Source organism: Nyctereutes procyonoides, unplaced genomic scaffold (assembly GCF_905146905.1).
Source record: "Nyctereutes procyonoides isolate TBG_1078 unplaced genomic scaffold, NYPRO_anot_genome, whole genome shotgun sequence".
Lineage (NCBI taxonomy): Eukaryota > Metazoa > Chordata > Mammalia > Carnivora > Canidae > Nyctereutes > Nyctereutes procyonoides.
Window position 1 is genome coordinate 3,893,278 of NW_026575131.1, and position 24,218 is coordinate 3,917,495.

The following is a 24,218-nucleotide window of genomic DNA, read 5'->3' on the forward strand; positions in this document are numbered from 1 at the left end:
GTGTAAGGCGATGTCTCATTGTGATTTTGACTTGCCTTTGCCAAGATAGTAATTAGATAATTACTAATACTGAGCACCTTTTTATGTGTCTCTTGGCCTAGAGGTGCTTTATCTTTGCATGTCATTTTTTTTTTTAGACCTCAGAAACAAATGGTTGCGTTAATTATACTCATTTTCTGGCACCTTGCATGTTATTATCTCTGTAAGACTCTCTCTTGTTTTATTTGTGTATTTATTCCCTTTAATTTCTTTTCCCCATTGCCAACCTCTGCCCCACCAGAGGCAACTGCTCTCTTCTGTTTAATTTGCATGTGTGTGTTTTTCACTTATGTGCAAAACGTGTGTTGTAATTTTGTGCACAGTGTTTTTAATTTGTTTAACCGATCTCACGTGGTTTCTTTCCCTCCACCCCAGTGTTTTTTGTGCTGTTCCATGTTGCTGTGTGTATATGTGTCCAGCTTCACATTGTTGTGTGTACATCTAGTCTGTTATTTCTGACAGTTGTGGAATCCTCCATGGAGGACATCCCAAATTCTATTCAGTCACTTCTCCACTGATGAACACCCACTTCCACAAATGATGCCAAAGTATTGGATCCTTGTAGTGGTTGCATTATGGGCCTGGGTGGAGACTTCCCTGGAATGCACAGCTAGGAGCAGAGCCACTGGGTCCAGGATGATGTGTAAGCTTAATTTGTCAGCAATGTGTGTCAGCAATGCCTTATCTCCTTCCAGACTGGCTGTCCAGTGACCACTTCCATCCCCAGGGCATGAGGGTTCCCACCTTTGCCTGGCATGTATCATTCTTTCTGATTTTTCCTAAACAGGTATTTTACTTTGGTTTTTTTTTTTTATTTTTATGATAGTCATACAGAGAGAGAGAGAGAGGCAGAGACATAGGAAGAGGGAGAAGCAGGCTCCATGCACCGGGAGCCCGGCATGGGATTCGATCCCGGGTCTCCAGGATCGTGCCCTGGGCCAAAGGCAGGCGCCAAACCGCTGCACCACCCAGGGATTCCTGGGTTTGTTTTTTTATGTTAATTTTCAGGAGATCATTATGTTTTCTCAATGGCAGTTCTTTGCCAGTTTTAGGCATTCCAGAAATGTTTCCTAACCTGTCAGCAATCTTCTATATGTCCATGGGGTTCTTTGTTATACAGAGAATTTTAATTTCAAGGTGGGCAAATCCATCTGTTTTTTTAAGCTGTGGTCTATGCCTTTCAGTTTTAAGACGTTCCACTACCCTGCCTTTTCCTGCTCTCCCAGCCACAAATATTTTCTCCACTAACTTTCCTAGGTGAAGTTTTTTTCTCTATTTTTTTTAAAAGAGAGAGAGAGTACTAGTGAATGTGGTAGGAGTGGGGGGCAAAAGGAGAGGAAAAGAGAATCTCAAGTAGACTTTTTGCTGAGCTCGATTTCATGACCCTGAGATCATGACCTGAGCTGAAACCAAAAGTCAGATGCTCAACCCACTGAGCCACCCAAATGCCCCTCCTAGATGAGTTTTAAACTTCTCTCCCTGCTGTTGCTTATGCCTTGTCCTGTCTTGGTGTCTTAGGTCAGGTTTCTTAGAAGCAGAGCCTGAGGGGGGCCTGGGTGGCTCAGTCAGTTAAATATCTGCCTTTGTTTGGTTCAGGTCATGATTCTGGGGTCATGGGATCAAGCCCCCGTATCGGGTTCCCTGCTCAGTGGGGAGTCTGCTTCTCCCTCTTCCACTGTCCCTCCCCCCACTCATGTACTCCCATGTGCATGTGCTTTATCTCAAAAATAAATAAATAAAATTAAAAAAAAAAAAAGCAGCAGAGCCAGGTTTTGTGCCTGTGGTGGTTCATTTGGAGAACCTGCCCAGGGAGGGGGCAGGGAAGGAGCTTGCCAATGCCCCAATCACACAGGGAACTCTGGAGCATGAGTGGCCCCACACACTGTCCCCTTTGAGGGAGCACTTTTCTACGCTTCCCACCCCTGCCAGTCATTGATTGGCCATTCTTCTCCCAGCCTCCTCCCCCATGGGGTAGACTTAACCTCACTGGCAGCTCTCCGAAGTGAACAGCTAGCTGCCACCCTGCATAGCAGTGGGGGTGAGTGAGTCACCTTTCCGGTAATGGGGGTCTGGACAGCACCAGCAGCATCCCCTACATTTGCCCACTCTGGAAACCTGGGAACAAATTGCCTCCTCTAAGGGTGGTGACTCTGTCTATGTTGCCACCCACAGTATCCACGAAGGATCTGATTGAGACGTGCTGTGCAGCCGGACAGCAGTGGGCCATCGACAATGACGAGTGCCTGGAAATCCCTGAGAGCGGTGCTGAGGGTGACGCCTGCAGGTAGGGTGAGCACCCTGGAGCAAGCAGAGCTGTCCCTTTGCCTTTTTCCAGATCCCTGCTTGCTTTAGCCCATGGGCCCCGACAGTGCAAGGTGAGCACATGCTTCACCTGCCTGCCTCCAGGTGCCCGTGGGCACTTGGTGATGGCTGCTGTGAGCCCTCTGGCCAGGCTTTCCCCCGCTGTGGAGAGCCCAGGACTGGCTGTAGGAATGAAGTAGCCATGCACATCTGTAGCTGGATAGAAGAGCATACTTAAAAGAGTGCACAATTTGGAACAAGTGTTAAGGGACGTGGTCACCTGCGAACAATTAGGTGCTTCGCCCACTGTATATTGCGGTTGCTGCTTGGCAGTGCTCAGCTCACATCAGATTTTCCTCTTTAACTTTGAACTAGGAGCCTTCAGCCCTCTTTCTTTCCCCACTCTGCTGCCCTGGGGTCTCCAAAAGGCTGGCCCTTAACTGTCCTCAGCTGTCTCTGTTGATTGATTCTCTGACTTTCATTTCCTCAGCAAAGGTGTGGTTTGTACTCTTGCCCCTTCTGTGCCAGGCCCCTGAAGATGTTTTGGTCAGCCATTTACAAATCTCTCCTTTTTCCCAGGGATGCCTTCTTTTCCAACCTACTTATTTTTCTAGATAAGGAGGACAAGGTTCAGAGAGGTGATATGGTTCACCCAAAGCCACACAGCTCCCTGGGAGCATGGTCAGAATTAGAACCCATGGTTCCTAATGTCTAGTGCAGCATGCTTCCCTTAGAGACATTTAAATTCTAAACTTCTCCCTTTCCCTTCCCTTTTATCATATCACCAATTTGGGGGCTACTTAGGAGTTGGAGCATACATTGATCAGGAGTTTTGAGCTTGGTGGCCCTGAGGGGTGCTTGGATCCCTCTTATGATGGGAAACTCACTACTTCATAGATAGGCAGTTCCAACACTGAAGAGCTCCCACTGAGACATGCCCTTTCTCAAGTGAGGCTGAGCTCCACCTCCCTGTGACGCCCCTCTTTGTGTGCTGGCTCATCAGCTACTTCTGCCCAGGGCAGCCCTACAGATACTGGGTGGCATGGCCAGGGAGCCTGGAGGCTGCTCTCCTACAGGCTGAGCCACCCTGTGCATCCTGGGTTTGAGTCTCCCTGTCTGTCTCAGCCCTCTGGGGGCCTCAGAATGCTGACCCCCTCCACACTGGTCAGGGATGGACAGTGTGGAGTCCAGAGGGCCCCAGACCTGAGGGTTCCTGGTTTAACTCAGAAACAGAACCCACATTCTTTGGCGGAAGATGTGCTGGGTTTGCCGATGCACAAGCCTGGCTTGCAGCAGACCTGCAGCAGGGGCTTCCTTCTCTGAGTCTCAGTTTCCTCTTCTGTGAAATGGGACAGGTTATCCCTCCTGGAGGAGTCCCAGGCACTCGGGTGGGGCTGAGGCACACCTCTGTTGCAGGACAGCCCAGAAGCACTGCTGTGTGTCCTACTTGAAGGAGAAGAGCTGCATGGCTGGCGTCATGGGGGCCAAGGAGGGCGAGGCCTGTGAGGCTGAGGACAATGACACCTGCGGCGTCTCCTTGTACAAGGCAAGACTGATGTGGCATCTGTAGCCTGGGGGTGAGGTCCTCGAGGGCTGAGGGGATGAGGGGGGGGTGGTTAGGCTCCTTGTGGGACTCCTCTGTGGGGAGTGACACTCTTGCCTGGTTTGGGGGGTTCTTCATCTGCATAGAAACACCATCAGCTATTATAGTGACCCGTTAATTCAGGAAATGTTCGTTGAACACCAGCATGTCCTGGGCTGCTTTATGTACTAAGGAGGCAGGAATGAATAACATGTGAAAAGTCCTGCCCTCAAGGGGCTTTCTGTTTCTGGTTTTTGGTGGTGTTGGGGTTTTTTTTTTTAGTTTGTTTTTGTTTTTATTTTGTATCCAGTTTATTTCACTTAGCATCCTATCCTCAGGTCATCCATGTTGTAGCATGTGTTAGACGGTCTTCCCTTTTCAAGGCTCAATACCAATCCATCGTATAGCTGTAACACATTTCGTTTATGGCACTTGGGCTGCTTCTGGGTCTTGCCCAGTGTGAATAATGCTGCTGTGAACGGGGGGCGAAGAAGAGCCTCTCTCTTGAGGACAGACAGTATTTCCACTTCTGCTGCGCTGGCTAGAACCTAGTCCGGTGGCCACACCCAGCTTCCAGGGAGGCTGGGGAATGCTGTCTTTATTCTGGAGAGGTCACACACCTGCTGAAAATCAGGAGGAAGGGAAAACAGACCTCGCGGATGGACAGCTGGCTGTCAGCAGCAGGGAACCAGCACACACGAAGACAGTCCAACAGTTTCAGGAGAAACCACGAAAGGAGATGTTTGGAGTAGGCTGGTGGGGCAGGTAGATGAAGAACCAGTGTCTCAAGCCTGGGTGCTTGGGACACGGACCTCTGGAGGAGGGTGCCGTTTGGGAGATTTGGACTTGGGTTTTTGTCATGTCGGGATCTGTTTCTCGTGAACACTGATATTGGGAAAAGGACTTTGGGGACAAGCAGGTTTAGCATTCCACTTGTGTGTCTGTCTGTTTGACCCTGGACCAGCCCTCTTTTCTGAGCCTCATCTTCTCCATCTGTATAAAAAGGGGATGATAATACACATCTTATGGGGTGCTTGTGAGAATCAGAGATAATGGAAACTCCCTATGTGTTAAGTGCATAGTGAGTCTTGACTAAGTGGCAGTGCCCAGCATTGGGAAGTGCAGGTCTGGAGTGTCTGTGAGCTGTTGCTCTGTGACGCACCAGCTCAAAGCCTGCTGGCTTATGACTCGTTTAACCCATGAGTCAGGGTGGGTTTGCTGACCTTGGCTGCTCTGGCAGGGTTTGCTCACCCGTTTCCCACAAGCTGATGGCTCTCCTGACACTGGACAGTCTAGAAAACGGACTTCTCTCTGTTCCATGTGGTCTCTCCACCTCCAACAGCCTAGCCCTGAGGCTGTTATTCAGTGTGTGGCTGGGTTCCAACACAAGGGGTAGAAGAGTGCAAGGCCTTTTGAGGTCTCAGCTCAAAACTAGCACACTGGCACTTCTCTCTCATCCTCCTGGCCAAAGCAAGGCATGAGGCCCCATCCAGAGGTTGGGAAAGAGATGCTTTCTTTTGAAAGGAGGAACTGAACTATTACATCACAAACATGGTAGAACAGTGAACAGTGAAAAATTGGGGCTGTTGTTACAATCAGTCTACTATAGTCGTTTAAACAAATTAAATATTTTATTCTTGGAGGTAGACAGTCTGGGACAGGGGGTACCCAGGCTTCTATTTCTCTGCTCAGTCATCTTTAGCTGTAGCTTCCATCTTCACAGTTACCTCATGATCCCAGATAGCTGCTAGGGTTCCAGCCATCACATTGGTTCCAAAAAGGAGGAAGGAGAAGAGCTAAAGAGATATATTTCCAAGTTGAGTCACCCCAGTTTAAAGCTCCCTGAAAGCATCACCCAGTGATGTCACTCCTATCTCTAACTTCAAAGGAAATTCTGTCTTTTTAGGTGGCCTGAGTAGAATTGGGTTCTGCTAATAAATTTTGGTAGGGGGCTGGTTAATGGATGTGTCTGGGAGTTAGTGTGTAGTTCTTTTCACAGTGGCCATTTATTAATCACTGCAAAAAACCTTGCATTAGCCCCCCTTTGAGCCACGCATGGGAAGTGGAAACCAATGACCCCTCTGCCCTGGGACGGCACACACAGGGTGGAAGAAACGAGACAAGAATGGATTCATTCCCAATTGCCAGCTCCTCCCGAGCCTGGCCCTGGGCTGTGTCCTGGGGGCTCTGAGTGCATCCCACGGGCTCACAGGCCGCGGGAAGGCAGACGGGCTCTGAGGGGCCAGGGTGTGGGTAGTGATGGCGTGTGTCTCTCCAGCAATGCTGTGACTGCTGTGGCCTGGGACTCCGTGTGCGGGCTGAGGGCCACTCATGCGAGTCTAACCCCAACCTGGGCTACCCCTGCAACCACGTCATGCTCTCCTGCTGTGAAGGTGAAGACCCCCTCATTGTGCCTGAGGTCCGCCGGCCTCCGGAGCCCGAAGCTGCACCTCAGAGAGGTGAGTGCTGCTCCCCAGGGCCAGAGCATATGGGCCGGTTGAGTGAGGGGCAGAGAGAGCTTTTGGGGCTTCTAGCCAAGGCTGGGTGCCCTCTTGCCTTCAGTGGGGACCCTGGGTCCACTGTCACCTGTGGCTGAGGCACGAGCCTGCTCTAGACAGAGTTCTTCTGTGGCTTCCAGTGGTGGCCTCTGGCCTATTACTTATGAGATGGCGATCCCAGCCAGCCATGTGGGTGCCATCCATTCCACCCACTGAACCACCAACTCCCTACTGCCCTGCCACTCTCCACTCTGCCTCCCTCCCATGTCTTTGTTCACCTGCGCATCCACACATCTTCTTCCCCATCCACTCTTCTATCCAACCATCCACTTCAGCATCCCCTGCACACCCTCCTGGCCCATTTCTCTATGCATTTATCCTACTATGCCATCCATTCCCGTCTCCTTATCTGTCCACTCACACATCCGTCCTTCCATCCATGTGTCTACCCACTGACCCATTCACCGACCCGCCCGCTTACCGATCCATCCATCCATCCATCCATCCATCCATCCATCCTTTATCTGTCCATCTGCTCATGTATTCACCCACCCACCCAGCAGGAAGCCTTTTACTCATCCACTTATTCATTTACCTTCCTTCATCCATCTGCCCTCCATCCCTGTCACCTGTGTCTTGAGGGATAAACCAAGATAGAGAATGTGTTTGGAAATGGTGCCTTGCCTGCCTGACCAGCCCCTTCAGGCCAGCACTGCCGTTCTCCCTGTGTTCTCAGTGCTTGGCCCCTAAGAGTCCCTAGCAAATAACTGAATAAATGGTGGGTTTGTTTGGTGGCCTCCCCTTCACCACCATGAGCCCTGTGAGGGCTGATAAGGCCTGGATCCTCTTCCCATGTGCCCCTGCCCAGAGCCTGCCCCCGGGCAGCCTTTGGCTATATGTGTGCCAGTGCAGAGCCTGGAGCCCATGTTTGCTCCTGCCTGAGCAATCTTAAAGCTTCCAGCCCTCAGTGGAAGGGCTCCCCAGTCCTCCATATGCTCTGGTCACTGTTCCAGCTGCCATGTCCAGCTCCTGTCACCCTAGCCAGGGATGTCTCCTGGACTCATGACCATTAGCCTCCTTTGTGCCTGTGGGCCAAGAGGAGCCTGGTGAAGGTGTCCCAGTGAGTGCACAGAGACTCCGCTAAGAGGGACCAACCAGCCTTACCAGGCTAGTGTGGAGACAGTTCTGTGTCCAGTCCAAAGGAAGTACCACCTGTTGGAGCTGGCTGGAGGGGCCTGGTTGAGCAGTGCTGGGAAGGTCTGGTTAGTACCCAGAAGGGTTTGGTTCACGGTATAGTCCGTGAGGAGGTTTGGCTCTAGGAGTCAGAGGTGGGGATGCGGCCCGGTAGGGTCCAGAGCCAAAGGTATGTGTTCCTCTCCTCCAGTGGGGAACTGGTGGGTAACCTGGGCCTCAAGAGACATAGATGGTAGGGCCAAACTGACCCGAATTCCAGTCCTGCTCAGGTGACTGACCTTGGGCAAATCGCTTTGCTCCTCTGAGCCTCCATTTTCCTTCTGCCAGGAGCATTGTATGAAGAGCATGCTGGGGGGAAGGTAGGCTGAGCATGAACCCTAGAAATGCTCCCCAGCCTGCAGCCCACTCAGCAGAGCCCTGGTCCATCTGTTGCCCACCTGCAGTGCCAGGTCTTCAGGCTGGACCACCAGCTGTCATGGCCCCGTCTGTATGAACCAGGCCAGGGCTGATTGGGCTGAGCACAGTGTAAACACCCTTGATGTGAAACATGTTTCTCAGATGTGACCTCATGTAGTTGGTCTCTTGGGGGGCCTGGCTCCTGGGGCCAGTGAGCAAAGCTGAAGTTCCATGCTGACTGGGAACATGAAAGGCTGCAGCACCCCCTTCCCCATTCCATTACTGATATATGAAGAGCCTCCAAGGCACCTCAGCCCCAGAAGCCTTCTCTGCCACTCCCACCTGCTCCCCACTGCAGCCCCGGCAGGCTGGAGAGACCTAGTGCTGCCCAGGGTAACATGGCTGTGGAAGGCCCAAGTGAGAGCTCAGATCCCCATCTGACAGAGCACATGTCTGGGGTCCTTTTTGTTGCTAGGGATGGTCCTCCCAGATGTCACTGAGATCAGGGGTCTAGATCCAGTTCAACACTTTAGCCAAAGCTTCCTGAGGAGCGTTATGGGCCTGGCCAGGGCATATTGCAGGGCATAAAGACTTGGACCTGGCTCTCATGGGTTCATTCTTATTGCTGAGGTCTGTTTATTCATCTGTCCATTCATCCATGCATCCATCCATCTACCCACCTACCTATCCTTCCATTCATCCATCCCTCCATTCATCATCTGTCATCCATCCATCCATCTATCCATTCACCATTCAAGCATCCCTTCATTCATCATCTATCATCCCTATCTCCCTTCCTCCCTCCATCCATCCATCTGTATCTATCCATCTATCCATCCATCCATTATTCATCTATCTCATTCATCATCTATCATCCATTCATCAATCCATCCATTCATCTATCCATCCATCCCATTCATCTATTTATCTATCCATCCATTCATCCATCCATCATCTGTCCATTCATCCACCATTCATTTATCCCTTCATCATCTGTGATCCATCCCTCCCTCCCCACTCCATGCATCCAACTATCCATCCATTCATTCATCCATCCATCCATCCATCCATTCATCATTCATTCCCTTATCCCTCCATTCATCACCTATCACCCATCTAACCATCCATCCATCCATCCATCCATCCATCTATCCTTTGTCCATCTGTACTCTTAGGTGGGCACACAGAAGGTTCTCATGAGGACCTTCACTGATTTCCTGGAGGCCTATAGTGTCAGCCACCTGCTGGGGCCAACCCATGTCCCATCATGAGCACTGAACCCCACTCTAGTTTCAGAGACAGAGTTGGCGAACCGGGAGGCCCTATCCCTGGGCACAGAGACTGAGCTGCCCAACAGCCTGCCTGGGGATGATCAGGATGAGTGCCTGCTCCTCCCAGGGGAGCTGTGCCAGCATCTCTGCATCAACACCGTGGGTTCCTACCACTGTGCCTGCTTTCCTGGCTTCTCACTGCAGGACGATGGCCGTACCTGCCGCCCAGGTAAGGGCCCAGATGGCTGGGCAGGGGCTGATCTTGCCTGTGGAGCATGGTGTTCCTGTGATGGACACAATGGTCTGCTTCCCCTCCTGTTACCCAACACTCTGGAGCTTGTGAGAACTGGAGGCCCCTAACAGTGGGATTTGTAAGGCCAGGCAGACAGGTTGAAACCATTTGCTCCATCTGAAGCTCCATCTGTGTGGGCAACCTCAGCATCCCACCCTAGAGCCCAGTGCAGGGCCAGGACCCAGGCTACAGAGGCCCCCACTGACCCAACTCAGTCTGTATCCCCAGCAGTAGGCCCGAGGTGGTCAACCTTCAATAGGCAACCTAGGAAGCTGCCTCGTTCCCTGGTCTGGGAGGCTCTCTGCCTGCCGGCTGTCCAGGGATAAGTACATTTTTAGTCTAGAAACTCACTCCTCTCCTTCCACTCCTCCTCCGCTTCAGTAGCTGCAAGAGAGATCTTGCCTGGGGTATGTTGCTTTCTGAGCCTGTTTCCTCTTGTGTGAAATGGGTAGGAGGGAATTAAACAAGGCATGGCGCCCAGGGTGTAGGAAGAGCCTGAAGCCAGGCTGAAGGCATGAGCTGTCCCCCTTCTTTCTACCCTGTCCATGACAGAAAGTGACCCCCCACAGCCGGAGGCTGCAGAGGAGTCTGCATTGAAACCAGAGTCCTCCCAGGTGGCCTCCAACACCATCATGCTACCAGTGCCACAACCCAACACCTGCAAAGGTAACCTGGGCCCTGGGGTGGCTCTGGACTGCCTGGTGGGAGGCTCCTCAGTGCTGGGCATGTGCAAGATGGCCTCCTTCTGCTTCAGGGATTTGGTTGGTCTTGCCTGTCTGAAGTCAGGAATCGAGAATGTAGCTGAGGAGGTGAGGTTGTGGGTGAGGGGAGCCCAGGGCTAGGGTGTGATCTCAAGCAAGTCAGTTAGCAGCTTTTCATCTCAGTTCCTGTAACACTGAGCTAATAGAATCCTTGCTTGATAAACTGTCTTGGAGCCTGCGTGCAGTAGTGCGTGGAAAGTCCTCTTTCTTGGTCCTTCTGTCTCTGCATCCTTTCTCTCCCCCCTGCTCTGTCTTCTCTGTCCCCTCCTCTCCATCAACACTGTCACTCCAGGGAGGGGTTTGGTGTCCGAGTGGTGATGGTGATGGGAGGCCCTGAGCATTGCCCCTGACACCAGCCGATTTACCAAGGGTCCTTGTGGAAAGGACCTGTGGCCGGGTTCCTTTGCTCCCAGGCCCTCTGCCTATAGGCTGGAGCAGGGCTGACAAGCCTGCTGGTCTCTGATCTCTGTGTGGTTTTCTCCCCCAGACAATGGGCCCTGCAAGCAGGTGTGCAGTGTCATTGGGGACACAGCTATGTGCTCCTGCTTTCCTGGCTATGCCATCATGGCGGATGGTGTGTCCTGTGAAGGTGAGTACCACAGGGGCCACTCTCATACCTGTGCAAACCTGAGCTGGCCTGTGTTGGGGGCCCCAGAGCAGAGACGGGGCAAATAGAATGAGGTGGATGTGTTCTGAGTGTGAAACTTAACTGAGTTAGTAAGGGAGTGTTTTTGGCTGCTGTGACACAGAGCATCAAATAGAGGAGCTGAAACAGCTCTTTCCTCTCATGTTACCATGTACAGGTGTGCACATGCCATCCAGGTGTGCACACAGGCTGGCCAGGGCTTTTCAGGCCACTTCTATCTTGTTTTTCTACCATTCTCAAGAGCAGAGCTTCTCAAACTTCAGTGACCCACAGAGTCACCTGGAGGCCTGGTGACAGCATGGATCCTGAGAATTCCACAGAATCCCCAGAGATCTTGACCCAGTAGGGCTGGGGTAGGGCCCGAGAATTTGTGTTTCTGACAAGTCCCTGGACCGTGCTCTGGCTAGCCCTGTCTGTGTGGCTGAAATTGGTTTGTGGCCACCTTGTCCTTGTTCGAGCCACGTACAGAAGAGAAAGAGAGAGGTGCACTCCCTGTTGTTGTAAGGCAGGACCCAGGAGTGACGTTCATCCCTCCCACTTTTCTCTGATGGGGAGCAAGGCTGGGTAGTAGGTGCCCCAGTTGGATGGCACGTGCTTGGTTCTATTACTGAAACCACAGAAGGGGCAGTAGATGTTGGTAATTCAGGGTCATAGAGGGACCAAAAGCATGTCCCTTTCATATCTGCAGTCCTGCTAGGACCAGGTCTTGTCCTGGTGGGACTTCAGTGTAGCACGGCCTGCCACTATGAAGTGAGGGCATTGGATCTGGCACCTGCTGGGGTGCTTCCCAAGTGAATGACACCTTGAGAACAACCCAAGAGACCTCAAGACTATACCTTCTCATGTCTGGAGGCAGGACAAGCATGGAGCATGGAGATGGTCTAGGAAATGCTTTAGTACAGGTTCAAGTTGAGGAGATATGACCTCAGTGGGTGTCCAGGGGTAAAACAGTTAAGTCTATCTGAGAAAATATGCATATCCCTATCAGAAACTGAAACCTACATCCAGCCCCTTGGCTGGGACTGTATTGTGATGTGGACAAAAACCATCCACATGCCCAGAGAGGGCGGGAGACTGACCCAGAGTACACAGCATGGCGGTGACTCGCCCACCTTTCTCCCAGGTGGGGGGAGCAGATCTCAGGTGCCCTCTGGATTTCCCTTTACTTCCATCAAGGCCCTGAAAATGTGAGGAATGCATCTCTCCTGGTCGGGCCTCCTTTGGTCCCGGTCAGGGTGTCTGTGTCTCTCCAGGCCTCTGCAGGACCCCTGGCAGTAATGGCTGTGGGGTCCAGACCAGACGTTGCAGATAGTGTTCTAAGAGGGCAGCCTGCCCTGCAGGGAAATCCTGCTGGACTCTACCCTGTTAAATAATTGAAGAAGTTACACAACCATGAAAACTCAAGAACTTTTTAAAAAATGACCAGATTTCAGATTTTTCTTTGAACTTCTGCCCACAAGGAGTTCACAGTCCTGGTCCCCCCCTAGACAGACCACAGGCCCCACAGCGCCCCAATGACCGCTTTTCCTGTGGATGTTGCCAGCCTGGTCCCCTACACACTTAAATTTCAAATCCCTGCTGTTGCGTGGCTCCCTTGGCTGCCCGGGGAGGTGCGAACGCCTCCAGAGCTGGGTGGGAGATGGCCCCTGGTCCCACCCTGCTGTGTGACCCTGGCCAGGCTGCCTGTCCTCTCTGAGACTCACCTCACACCTGTCCTTCCTGGGGTTCTGGCTCTGACATCTTTGGACTGTATAAACTCCAACTTGGGCCTGAAGCCCAGAGGTACGGCTGGTGCCCTAGGAGGCCCCGGGCAGGTCCCTGCCCTTCTCTGGGTCTCAGTTTCCCTCTCTGTCCCTGAATGCTCCAGGACAGGCCATGCCCTTCTAATGGCACTTCTGTTTTTCCTCCTGCGGCTGTCACTAGACCAAGACGAGTGCCTCATGGGCACTCATGATTGTAGCCTGCGACAGTTCTGTGTGAACACCTTGGGATCCTTCTACTGTGTCAGCCACACAGTGCTCTGTGCCAAGGGCTTTATTCTCAACAGGCACCGGAAGTGCATGGGTAAGCGAGAGCCCCTGCCTGCCGCCATCGTCACGGCTCTCTGCTCTGCTCCACGCCAAGCTGCCACACTGTGGCCACATGCTAAAGGGTCTGCCCTTTGCATATGAGCTCTCAGCACCGCCAGCACCCACTCCTGCTCTGTGTCATGCCCTACATGTCCTGGTGTCCTGTTCCGCTTCTTCAACCGATACCACCGGGAGGCTGCTTTCCCCAGGGACGTATGTGCCTGAGAGTCAGAAAACTAATTGATGTATGACTTGGCTGGGTCACTGAAGTGAGGAGGTCATGTGTGCAGGCAGCAGATAGAGTCCATGGGGTCTGGAGACAGGGAGGCCTGGGTTTGAAGCAGGACCCCCTAGTAACCCTGTGGCCTTGGACAAAGGCCTCCCTTTCTCCACGCCTCAGTTTCATTATCTGTAAAAAAGGAGGTGTTGATCTTCCTTTGGAGATGATGTGACCTGTATATGGGATAGCACAGAGCCTGGGGCACAGTAAGCATGTGATGTCAGCTGCTGAGATTATCCTTAGGTGCACCTGGAATCCCCTCCAGAGGTGAATGGATGGAGCTGGGGTCAGGCTGACCCAGCATTGATTGCACCCCGACTCGGTGTTCATTTGCTGTGTGACCCTGAACAGTGGCACTCCATCCCTGAGCCTGCTTCCTCGCCTCTAACGTTGGGGTCAGTGGGGCCCAGCTCCTGGCCTGAGCATGGATGGGGCCGGTGCTCGGTACCAGCCCTTCCCTCCTGCCTCCTGCTGCACAGTGGCCTGGGGGCTGGGGCTTTAGGTGTGCCCCCTGGGCAGTGAGGAGGGCACACTTGATGCTCTCCCATGGCTCAGCGGTCTGATGTTTTCATGGAGGAAACGGGATGGTCCTCAACAGAGAGATAGACCCAAAGTAGCAGGGACTCACGGCAGACTGTTGGAAATGCTCTGGCAGAGACACAAGCAAAGGGAGGCGTCATTCCAGCCTGGGGCATCTGGACACACTCCCCGTAGAAGGTGGCATTTGCATTGGTCTCCAAGGACGGATGGGACTTGGAAATCGGGAAGGGCATGCAGGGTGGAAGGAACTGCTCGAACAAAAGTGTGGAGGGAGGAACAGCACAGAGTGTATCCAGGGCACGTGATCAGAGCCCCGTCTGTCTTCTGTGTGCTTGGGGACCATGTCCAGCCTGGACATGTTCTCTTCCTCACCCTCCGCTGCTGCTGGGCAGATGAGCCCACGGTGCTGGGCTGAGGGGCGGCTGCAGACATGTTTGCCCCTGGCCTCCAGCTGTCGGCACAACATGCGCCCTCCTGAACGTGCTTGTCAGTGGCTGGGCAGCTCTTCCTGTCTGGGTCGTGTCTGTATGTGTACGTCTGGGAAGGCAGATCCTGCCTGGGCCTGCGAGCACCCCTCCCGGGATGCCCTCACCATGCCTGGGTGTGCAGGCTCCCCCGGTGGCCCAGATAGAAGCCCTCACACTAAAAGGGGTCACCAGGCAGACAGAGAACAGGTTCTGGGATTCAAAGAGCAATGGTGTATTTCATTCAGCAAAATTTATGAGCTCACATTCTCGTTCTTTCATGTCTCCCTCCTTGTTCTTTCTGTACAGACGCACCAGTGTCTCCTCTCCTCCCTCCTGTTCCACTGACATGCTCATTTTATCATCTGTTAGCGCTTGTTCTCCACCCCACTTCTTCATGCACAGATGAGTACCCATGTCTTCTGCGGTTCATCTGTTAGCTCCAGACATGGTTATGAACCCCGGCTGGTGAGTTGGGGGATTCGCACCTGCATGAAGAGTGTGCCCCCCTGCAGCCAGACTGCCTGGGTTCAAATACTAGCTCTGCAACTTTCTAGTTGCAAGACTTTAGATGAGTAAGTTAGCCTCTCAGCCTGTTTCCCCATCTGTGAAATGACATAGGAGTAACACTCGTCTTTGTCATTGCGGAGATGGAATTAGAATTCCCCAGGATTTGATGTCACTGTTAAAATTCAACAAATGTGTCACACTGAGGCAGCCTGCATAGGTAGTAAGCTCCCTGTCATTAGAGTTATGTAAGCCAAAGTGGGATAGGGTGGAGCCAAGTCCTGAAGACTTCTAACGGATGTGTGACTTCTGCTATTTGTCTTTTGTGTTCTGCCCGTTGGGGACCATATAGGCAAAGGGAAAAGTGTTCCAAGTGGGGTGTTCTGCTAGATGATGGGAAGGAAGTAGCTCCGGGTTCTGCAGCCCATCCTGCAGCAGCGTGGAAAGGGCACAGCTCTGGGCTGTGTGCTCTGCGTTCCCCTCTGGCTGCTGCCTGTGCAGTTATATCACTTCATTTGTGAAATAGCATCATACACCGCTGACCCCTGGTGACCCTCAGGTAGTGTCCGCTGCTGTTATTTATTCCGGTGACTCCTCCCAGGCTATTGGGGTTGTAGAGCTGTGGCCTCTCTGGGGTCGTGGGTATGCCTCTCCCTGTCACACCATCCTGTGAATCTTGATCTTGCACAGCCAAGCCTTCCTAGGAACCTGCTGGCCCAAAACTCTCCCTTTCCACCACCCCACTCCCCCCCCCAAGTCAGGGTCAGGCTGGCCTGTATCCCGTTCAGTCACCTGTGATTTGGGGGGCCTCTTTCCCCAGCCATGTGCTCCCCCTGCACCTGGTCTCCGTCATCCCCCTAGACGTAGCTACATGTCCCTGCCCCTGAGAAGCGACTCTGATAGTGCGGGGTGCAGAGACTCAGCTTTTCTCCCCCACATCTCCACCTTCCCTGTCCCTTCCCTGTTCCAGGTGGGCAGCTCCCTGAGGGCGGACACTGTGGCCGACACCCCGCGTGGCCAGCTGGGCCTGGCACAGAACAGGTGCTAGTTACCGTGTGTCTAAGGGCTGACTGCACCGGTGGAGGATTGCGGTGCCTCCCGCCAGGTGGAGCGTGGCGGCGGCCGGCACTGGGCTGGTCATCCTGAGCACCAGGCCCGGGGCGGGTACTGGTGAACTCTCCGGTTCTCCTGCCCCCCGCTTCTCTCACCTTTGCAGGCCTCTCCCCTTCCCAGTTGCTCATCTCAGTCAGCTCTTGGCCTCTTCTGTCGCTTATCCCCTAGGGGACCTCCACCACTGACCACTCCCCAATGCTCCCCCCACCCCCGTGAACTCACACGCGTGCCTGGCTGCCTCTTGTCACACACTCGGTGTGTCCACAGGGTTCCCAGCCTTTCCCGCCAGCCTCACTCCCATCCCAGGTGCTGCGCCCTGCCTGTTCGACTGCTCAGCCAGGAAGCTCTGCACACCTCTTGGTTCCTCTTTACCGCTCACGTCTGGCTCATTCATCACTGGATCCTGTGGGTTCCACCTTCACAACATTTCCAGAGCTGGACTGCTTCTCCTCGCCTCCATGGGGGGTGGTCCGAGCCCTGTCATACATCTCCTGTCCTAACAGCCTCCATGCTCACCGCTAGGGTATTCACACTCAGCCAGGGAACCCTGTCACAAATGAGACCATTTCTGTCCTCTGCTGGAACCGTCTATGTCTCCCCCCTCCCTCTGCATCCACACTCTCTTCTCTTCTCTCCCCTACAGCCACACCCCGTCCCGGGCAGTTCTTGAGTCTGCCGGGCAGGCCCAGTCCTCAGAGTCCTAGTATCTGTTGTGCCCTATGCCTGGAGTATCTGCTTGACTCATCCCTGTCACCCCCTCAAATGCTTGCTCAAATGTCCTCCTGTCTGAGGATCCCTCCCTGACCTCCCTGCTGCGCCTCTGTATTCCTCATTCCCTTCACACTGCTCTGTTTTTTCCCACAGCACTCATGACCACCACCCTCCCAACTTTATGTTTATTTTTCTGTTGGGCCTCCGGCAGGGATCTGTCTGTCTTGTTCACCGATGGATGTATTCCAGTGCCAAGAACAATGCTTGTTGGCACAGCAGACGCTCGATAAATCTTTGTTGAATGAATGGATGCATAGACAGGTGGACATCAACCACGTGTGGCTCTCTGGGTGGTGAGCACCTTGAGACCCTGAGGGCAAGGATGGCTGTGCCAGGCCCAGGTCCTGGCACCACCCTGCAGCCCCTGATGCCCCGCTCTCCCTGCAGACATCAACGAGTGTGTGACGGACCTGCACTCGTGCAGCCGGAGCGAGCACTGCGTCAACACAGTGGGTTCCTTCCGCTGCTACCAGGCCCTCACCTGTGAGCCTGGCTATGCCCTCAAGGATGGCGAGTGCACAGGTGAGGTGGGAAGCTGGAGGTCCCGCACTTGATGTGCCTCTTGCCCTGCCCCCCGCCCCACCCTGACCCCACCTCCTATCTCACCCTGACCTAGCCTGTCCCTGCCTCCTGCCCCACCCTCACCCCACCTCCCATCCCACCCTGACCTAGCCAGTCCCATCTGTACCCTGCCCCTTGACCTGCCCCTGGCCTGACCAGAGCTTTCTGCCTCCGGCAAGCTCCAAGCACTCGGGTTTCTTGCCTGTGGGAAGACCCCACAGATGACGGTGTTTGGGGCAGAGTGGGGTGTCTGAGGCTGGTGGGACTTAGTGTGCTTCTGGCTTTGCTACCTTTGCTGGCATCTGGGTGCCAAGTTACTCCCTCGCCTTACCTCAGTTCCCGTGGTACACTGGGGTGGAGCCCCACAGAAGGATCACTGGAAAATTCTAGCCTCCTAAGAAGAGGGAGAATTTTCATCAAACCATTTCAACAGATACTTCCTGAGCTGCTTTTATGTTCCTGGCAGGGTTCTGGATGGCAGGATATGGGCTGGGGTGCAGTGTCCTTGTCCCCGACCTCCTGATGAGGGAGACGGGGGGCCACACAAGCAAACGGAGAGCAGGAGTGGCTGGGCTGTGACTGGACTTCAGGCGGGGCCTCCAGAGAGGCTCTCTGTGGAGGTGATGTCATCCAGACCCGCATGATGGGAAGCTCTGGGGAAGGGGGCTCCAGGCAGAGGGAACAGCAAGTGTGAGGCCTTTCAGGAGAGCAGAGATCTTGGCGTGGTCAAAGAACAGAGTCTCAGGGTACAAGCAGGCTGGGAGTGTGGAAGGAGGGCCCAAGGTGGCAGGCCCATTGAGGAGAGTTGGAGTCTTTCACGTGTGAAGGTGAGCATTTCGGGGTTTTTTACTAAAAATGTCCAAAAGAATGTCACCCAAGAGGTAAGATATGGGGTGCTGGATTGTGATAAACTTCGGAAACCAGGGATGAGAATTGGCCAGGAGGCTGGGCATGAGCTCAGGGAGGTGGATTAGCAAGCTCCACACTGGGCCCTGAGCTGGGGGTGGAGGAGAGGTGAACCCAGTCCCCTCAGCACACACGTGTGTGCACACAGATCCGGGGCCAGCCCCCATCTGAGAACCCTGACACCCGGGGAGGGGAGGGGCACCCGCACCCTGGACGTGTCCCACGACCCCTGCCGCTGTCATCTTGGGGTGCTGCCTGCCTCCTTCTTAGACCAGAGCAGCTGCAGACGGGCTTCCATCTCAGGCATCAGGTGGTCTCTGGACGGAGGCCATACCGGTCCCAGTTTGGCTGCTTAGAACCCAGCACAGGGCCCCCTGGACACTGGGCTGCCCTGGAAAAATGGTGAAAGCCTTGGCAAACAGACGGGGTAGACAGAGGGAAGAAGGCTAGGTGGGAGGACTGCAGGCAAACAGACACACAGGCCTTGGTCCGACAGTCAGCACAACTGAGTGATCTCCGCCATGCTGCTAATGCTGAGTGTCACCTTTCTGCATCCTGTCTGTGTTTCCCCATTGGTAAGAAAGACCTGGTGTGCCTGCTGCAGGAAGCCTGAGGGAAGGTGTGATGCGAGTACTTTGTAGACACAGAGGTCAGGGGCCCTCCGTGACTTGCTCAGTGCCACACAGCTGCTGGGGGACAGTGGTGCCATCAAGGCCCAGCAGCTCCAGCCTCAGCACACCTCCCGAGAAGCCTGGTCACATGCCCTTGGGGATTTGGGCACGCATCCTCGGTCCTACCTGCCCCGGGAGCACAGACCCTGAAGCAGGCCACCTAGGTGCTGGTCCCAACCCAGTGCCCCCTGAGCCATCGGCTGTGTTTGTGCCTCAGTGTCCTTGCATCTGTTCCTGGGGTTGTTGGGAGCATTAGGTCCATAAATCCATGTCTGAGAACTTGGGACGGTGCCTGGTACCACAGAGGAGCTCAGGCGCTGTGGTGATGGCATTGCTGCTACTGACACAGTCACCACAGTGACATTGCTCTGCCGGCCTCCCGTGATGGAGAAGACCTACCCAGCCCTCAAGGTCATGGTGGGGCCGTGTGGGCAGGGGCCTGCCCAGTGGCCCCTGACACCCCGCCTCTGTGTGGCAGATGTGGACGAGTGTGAGCTGGGCACACACAACTGCCAGGTGGGCTTCACGTGCCAGAACACCAAGGGCTCCTTCTACTGCCAGGCACGGCAGCGCTGCATGGAGGGCTTCCTGCAAGACCCCGAGGGCAACTGCGTGGGTGAGCGGGGTCCGAGGGGCTGTGGCCGCCGGCCTGGGGTGGGGGCTCGGGGAGGGCTCGATGGGGCCTGGCTTGGTGGTCTTGCCCTGGCCCAGCCTTAGCATCCCTACTTGTGAATGGACACGTCAGTGCCTGGCCCCCGGAGGCACTGGTGAACCAAAACTCTTGCTATCCTGAGCCACCTGACCTCAGCTGAGCTCCTCCTCTTGTGGCCTCAGTTTACCCGTCTGTGGGATCAGGCTGTGTGTGTGAATGTGTATCAGAGTTTTTTAACCTAGCTAGCAGTAAGGAATGTGTTTATACCTTGACCTGTGACACACGGACACAGCTGGAACACACAGTCCACAAAATGTGACCCTACCACACATAATACTAACATTTCTCTTTGCAAAGAACGTTAGACATATGGGGTTGATTTTGTGCCTTGTTCATGGCCCAAGAGGTGGCAGGTGGTGGCCTAATTGTCCTTGCGTGGATCTGAGATCTCACACTCTCCCCACCTCCCTTCACTCCTTCCGCAGAGCTGCTGGCCTGAGGCCCCAGCTTCCCCGGGGCTGCCGGGCGCGTCTGGCCCAGGGGCAGGGAGCCAGAGCCCCTGCGGGACTGACAGTGACCAAAGCAGGCGTGGTCAAGGCTGCACTCAACCTTGTGTGGGGTGGGGGCGGGGGTGAAAGACGCAGGAGACGTGGGAAGGCAGGCAGGTGTGCAAGGCCAGCCACTGGGCGTGGGCAGAAACAAGGTATGTCAGAGGGTAGGTGTTGGCACACACCCTTCCCGCTGGAGGGCACTTGTGGGATGGGCGTCTCCGTCTGGCAGGGGAGATGCTTTGGGATGAGAGGGGCAATGGCTTTACCTGAAGCCCTTCTCAAGACTCTCTGGGGATCCCTCTAGCCATTCTGGGAGCTGGAGCTGTTTCCAGGGCGTCCCCTTTAACAGCTCCTCACTATGTGATCTTGGCAGTGTCACAGGGACACCTCAGGGCTGCGGGCACAAGAGGGGCCCTCGATCAGCCCCAGGATACCCAGCCAGGGTCATGGAAATGTGAGGAGGGGCCTGCCTGACTGCCAGCAGTTCCTCCGTGATTCATTTATCGACAGCTTTTCAGAGCACCTACTGTATGCATGGTTCCAGAGGTCAGAGAGTCATAGCACTTTTTTATTTTATTTTATTTTATTTTATTTTATTTTATTTTATTTTATTTTATTTTATTTTATTTTATTTTATTTTAAGATTTTATTTATTTATCCTTGAGTGACAGAGAGAGAGAGAGAGAGAGAGAGAGAGGCAGAGACATAGGCAGAGGGAGAAGCAGGCTCCCCTTGGGGAACCTGATGCAGGATTCGATCCCAGGACCCCAGGGTCACGATGTGAGCCAAAGGCAGATGCTCAACCACTGAGCCACCCAGGGACCCCAGTTATAGTACTTTAATGAGACATTTTGGAGGAGGGGGGACTAAGAAAATACATTTATAGAAGTAGCAGTTATTCAAATGTACTTTGATAAATAATAAACAAGTAGGGGATAAAGTCTTAAAGTGGGGGGGGGCACTCATCTAACTGGAATGGTTGGGGGCCTCCCTGAGGAGGTGACATTGGGGCAGGGACCTGAGGAAGAGAGGGAGCCAGCCATGCACATATCAGAGGGCAGGGTGTGCCGGAGAAAGGGCGACAGCATGTGCCAAGGCCCTGGGGTGGGCTGGGGCATTATGGGATGATGAGGGGGCCAGTGAGGCTGTGGCAAAGTGTGAGGGAGAGATGGAGGATGAGCTTAACAGATTGGTGGGAGGAGCCAGAGCAGGGGCATGATTTACGGTAATTAACCTAGAACTCGCTCTAAGTTCTAGGGGAGCCACTGCCTTCAGCCACTTCATCAGAGCAGCTGTGAGAAGAATTGTAGGAAGAGCTTGGCAGGTGCTTAGGTTCTTGGGAGGAGATGGTGCTGGGGCCATAGAACACAGGAGTGGGACAGTCTGATCATGCGGGCCTGCCCAAGGCTGGTCTGGATGCCCAAACCGGCCACCCCCACCCACCCCCCACCCCCCTGGTGCGAAGCTCCAAAGCCAGGAGCGGGGGAGGGACCGTGCCGGGCTCCCCTTCACCTACATTGCTTCTGCAGACGTCAACGAGTGCACGTCGCTGTCCGAGCCATGTCGGTCAGGCTTCAGCTGCATCAACACTGTGGGCTCCTACACGTGCCAGAGGAACCCCCTGCTCTGTGGGCGCGGCTATCACGCCAACCAGGATGGGACCAAGTGTGTGGGTGAGGCCAGCCACCTCCGTGCCTGCCTTTTATCCAGCCTTGGGCTTCACGGGTTCCTCTGCCTGTGGGAGGCCCTTGCGGAGGGAGAGCCTAGGCCTCAGGGTGCCCTGCTCGCCTCCCCTGGCAGACGTGAACGAGTGTGAGACGGGTGTGCACCAGTGTGGCGAGGGGCAGGTGTGCCACAACCTCCCCGGCTCCTACCGCTGTGACTGCAAAGCTGGCTTCCAGAGGGACGCCTTCGGCCGGGCCTGTATAGGTAGGTGGGCAGGACTCCTCTTGGGGTCCACCTGCCCCCGGCCAGCCCTCAGGCCTCCTCCTCTTTCCTGCTGGCCCTGTCCTCCGCTTGCCCTGCCAGCGTTCAGCCTGACTGCCCGCCGGTGTCCCGTCTAGCCGTGCCTCTTTGCTCTGCTCTCCCCTTGCTTCTCTCGGCCACCATCCCGTCACCCTTCTTTCTTCCCTCTTGCTGTGTCTGCCCAAGCATCTGTCTCTGCCTCAGGCCTCCTTCTGACACTCTGGCCACCATTCCCCTCTGCCTCTGGTGTCTTGGCCTCTCCCGTTCCCTGTCCAGGCTCCTCCCTGCTGTTCCTTCTGGGTTTCTGTGTCCCTGTCCTCGCCCAGCCCCTCTTCTCCCCGGGGCGGGGTGGGGGAGCTGGCTCTCAGGCCACTTGTGCCCTCCATGCGGGCCACCCACCCTCTGCCTGCCGCCCACCCACAGACGTGAACGAGTGCTGGACCTCACCAGGCCGTCTGTGCCAGCACACGTGTGAAAACACACTGGGCTCCTACCGCTGCTCCTGTGCCTCAGGCTTCCTCCTGGCTGCGGATGGCAAGCACTGTGAAGGTACTGCGCACCCCGACCTCTGACCCCGCACAGACGGACGCACCACGTAAAGCCCAGAGCCTTGCCCAGCCCCTAGCTTCGTGCCCGGTGCTGCCAGTCTAGGGTGACCCAATGTTCCTGGTCTTCCAGATCCTAGAAACTTAGATATCTATGTAAAATCTGCTGGGTTTGCATGTTACCATAGATTTAAACTCTTAGAAAAACACACTGTGAGTTAAACCAAGCCTGTGAAAGGGCTGGACCCTGCCTACAGGTCAGGGGGTAGGTGAGGGAAGGGGATGTGGGTCTCCAGCCCTGCCCGGCCTGGAGGCACTTTCCTTATGTCCCTCCTGGGGAGGGGAGTCCTCTGAGACCCCTGAGCTGGCCCTCCCGGGGACAGTACCAGCCCAGGGGCAGGGCAGTGTGACCGGGTCCAGCTGCATCAGAGGGCGTTTGGTGGCCTCCCGGGACAGACCATGTTACGTTCACTTGCTCGTCTGTGTTCTGATCCTCTGGGAGCCCCTCCTCTAGGCCAGGCTGGGTGCATCGGGCTGTGGGCAGGGCCCTTGCATCCCAGGCTCTACTGCCTTCACTGCCACCTCCCTGCTTCAGGAGGCTTCTCCTTTCCCACCTGTGGCTGGATGTCAGAGACCCAGAGATGGAACCAGTACGGCCCCAGGGCCTCAGAAGCTCAGAGCCTCGTAGAGGACATAATGACTGTTTCGTGTGAATGCTGTGTGTGTTGGGAGGTTCTGAGGATCTGGACGTGGGCCAGATGGCGGCCCACCAGGCCCTGCGTGACTGACTTCCCCTGCTCCTCTGGCCAGGCCCACTCTGCTCTGACCACACTGGCCTCCTTGCCGCCCGCCCCCCCCCCCCCCAGGCACCAGGCGCACTCTCACCACAGGACCTTTGCCCTTGTTCTGCTCCTTCCCCAACAGCACTTGTACCTTCTTACATAAGGTTATTTGAGCCATGTAATTAGCCCCTCCTCCTTGTTTCCCAGCACACAGGTACATCAGCTTCAGGAGGTGGAAATTCTGTCTGTCTTGTTGAGGGCTAAGTCCCCAAATTGAGCACAGGCCCGGCATACCAGGCATACCATAACAGCTGGGCACTTCTTGGTTAGATGAGTGAAAGCCAAGTCCCTGCCCTCAAAGAGCCCAAAGTCCAGTGGATGTTCCACCTGAGCCATGAGCTGACCTTTCACTCGTTCTCTCCCACACGTTTGGCCCACATGCCCATGCATGCAGCTCTTACCCCTCCCCCGGCCCCATGCAGTGCCAGGCCTGGGAAGCAGGGGCAGGGGAGGCCCCAGCCATCGAGAGGGTCCTTGTTAGCCCCTAGATGGTGCCTCCCAGAGCCATCTCTACCAGGTCATATGGACTCTCAGTAAGGCAGCTCCTAGCCCCCCACTGGGGAGACCGAAGCCTGATCTGTGGCTCCCTCCTCCAGGCGGCGGGCCGGAATCCCACCAGCAAGTGCCAGCCCTGCCCCTGCCCCTGCCCCAGCTGGGCTCCTTGCCCTTTCCCAGGCCTCTAATTCCCCACTGGCCCTTAAGAGAGGCTGAACTAATGGTTTCCCAAGGTAAGGCTCTAGACAGGCGGGGACCTCGGCCCTCACCACTGGGCCCGGAGGACTCTGCGTGACCACAGGCCGT

General features: G+C 54.9%; 1 protein-coding gene across 4 annotated transcripts in view; it reads left to right on the top strand.

Annotated features, from left to right (window-relative positions):
- Positions 1-24,218, top strand: part of FBLN2 (fibulin 2) — a 96,385-nt gene that overhangs the window by 64,464 nt on the left and 7,703 nt on the right. For 3 of the 4 annotated variants that reach the window (XM_055343479.1, XM_055343478.1, XM_055343480.1), the window contains 12 exons: positions 2,212-2,323; positions 3,757-3,886; positions 6,201-6,381; positions 9,301-9,510; positions 10,126-10,239; positions 10,822-10,923; positions 12,904-13,044; positions 17,112-17,246; positions 19,341-19,478; positions 21,595-21,738; positions 21,866-21,994; positions 22,454-22,579. In XM_055343479.1, the coding sequence (XP_055199454.1) occupies positions 2,212-2,323; positions 3,757-3,886; positions 6,201-6,381; positions 9,301-9,510; positions 10,126-10,239; positions 10,822-10,923; positions 12,904-13,044; positions 17,112-17,246; positions 19,341-19,478; positions 21,595-21,738; positions 21,866-21,994; positions 22,454-22,579 (1,662 nt within the window). The remainder of the gene's footprint in view (positions 1-2,211; positions 2,324-3,756; positions 3,887-6,200; positions 6,382-9,300; positions 9,511-10,125; positions 10,240-10,821; positions 10,924-12,903; positions 13,045-17,111; positions 17,247-19,340; positions 19,479-21,594; positions 21,739-21,865; positions 21,995-22,453; positions 22,580-24,218) is intronic. The other variant, XM_055343481.1, reaches the window with a different exon arrangement.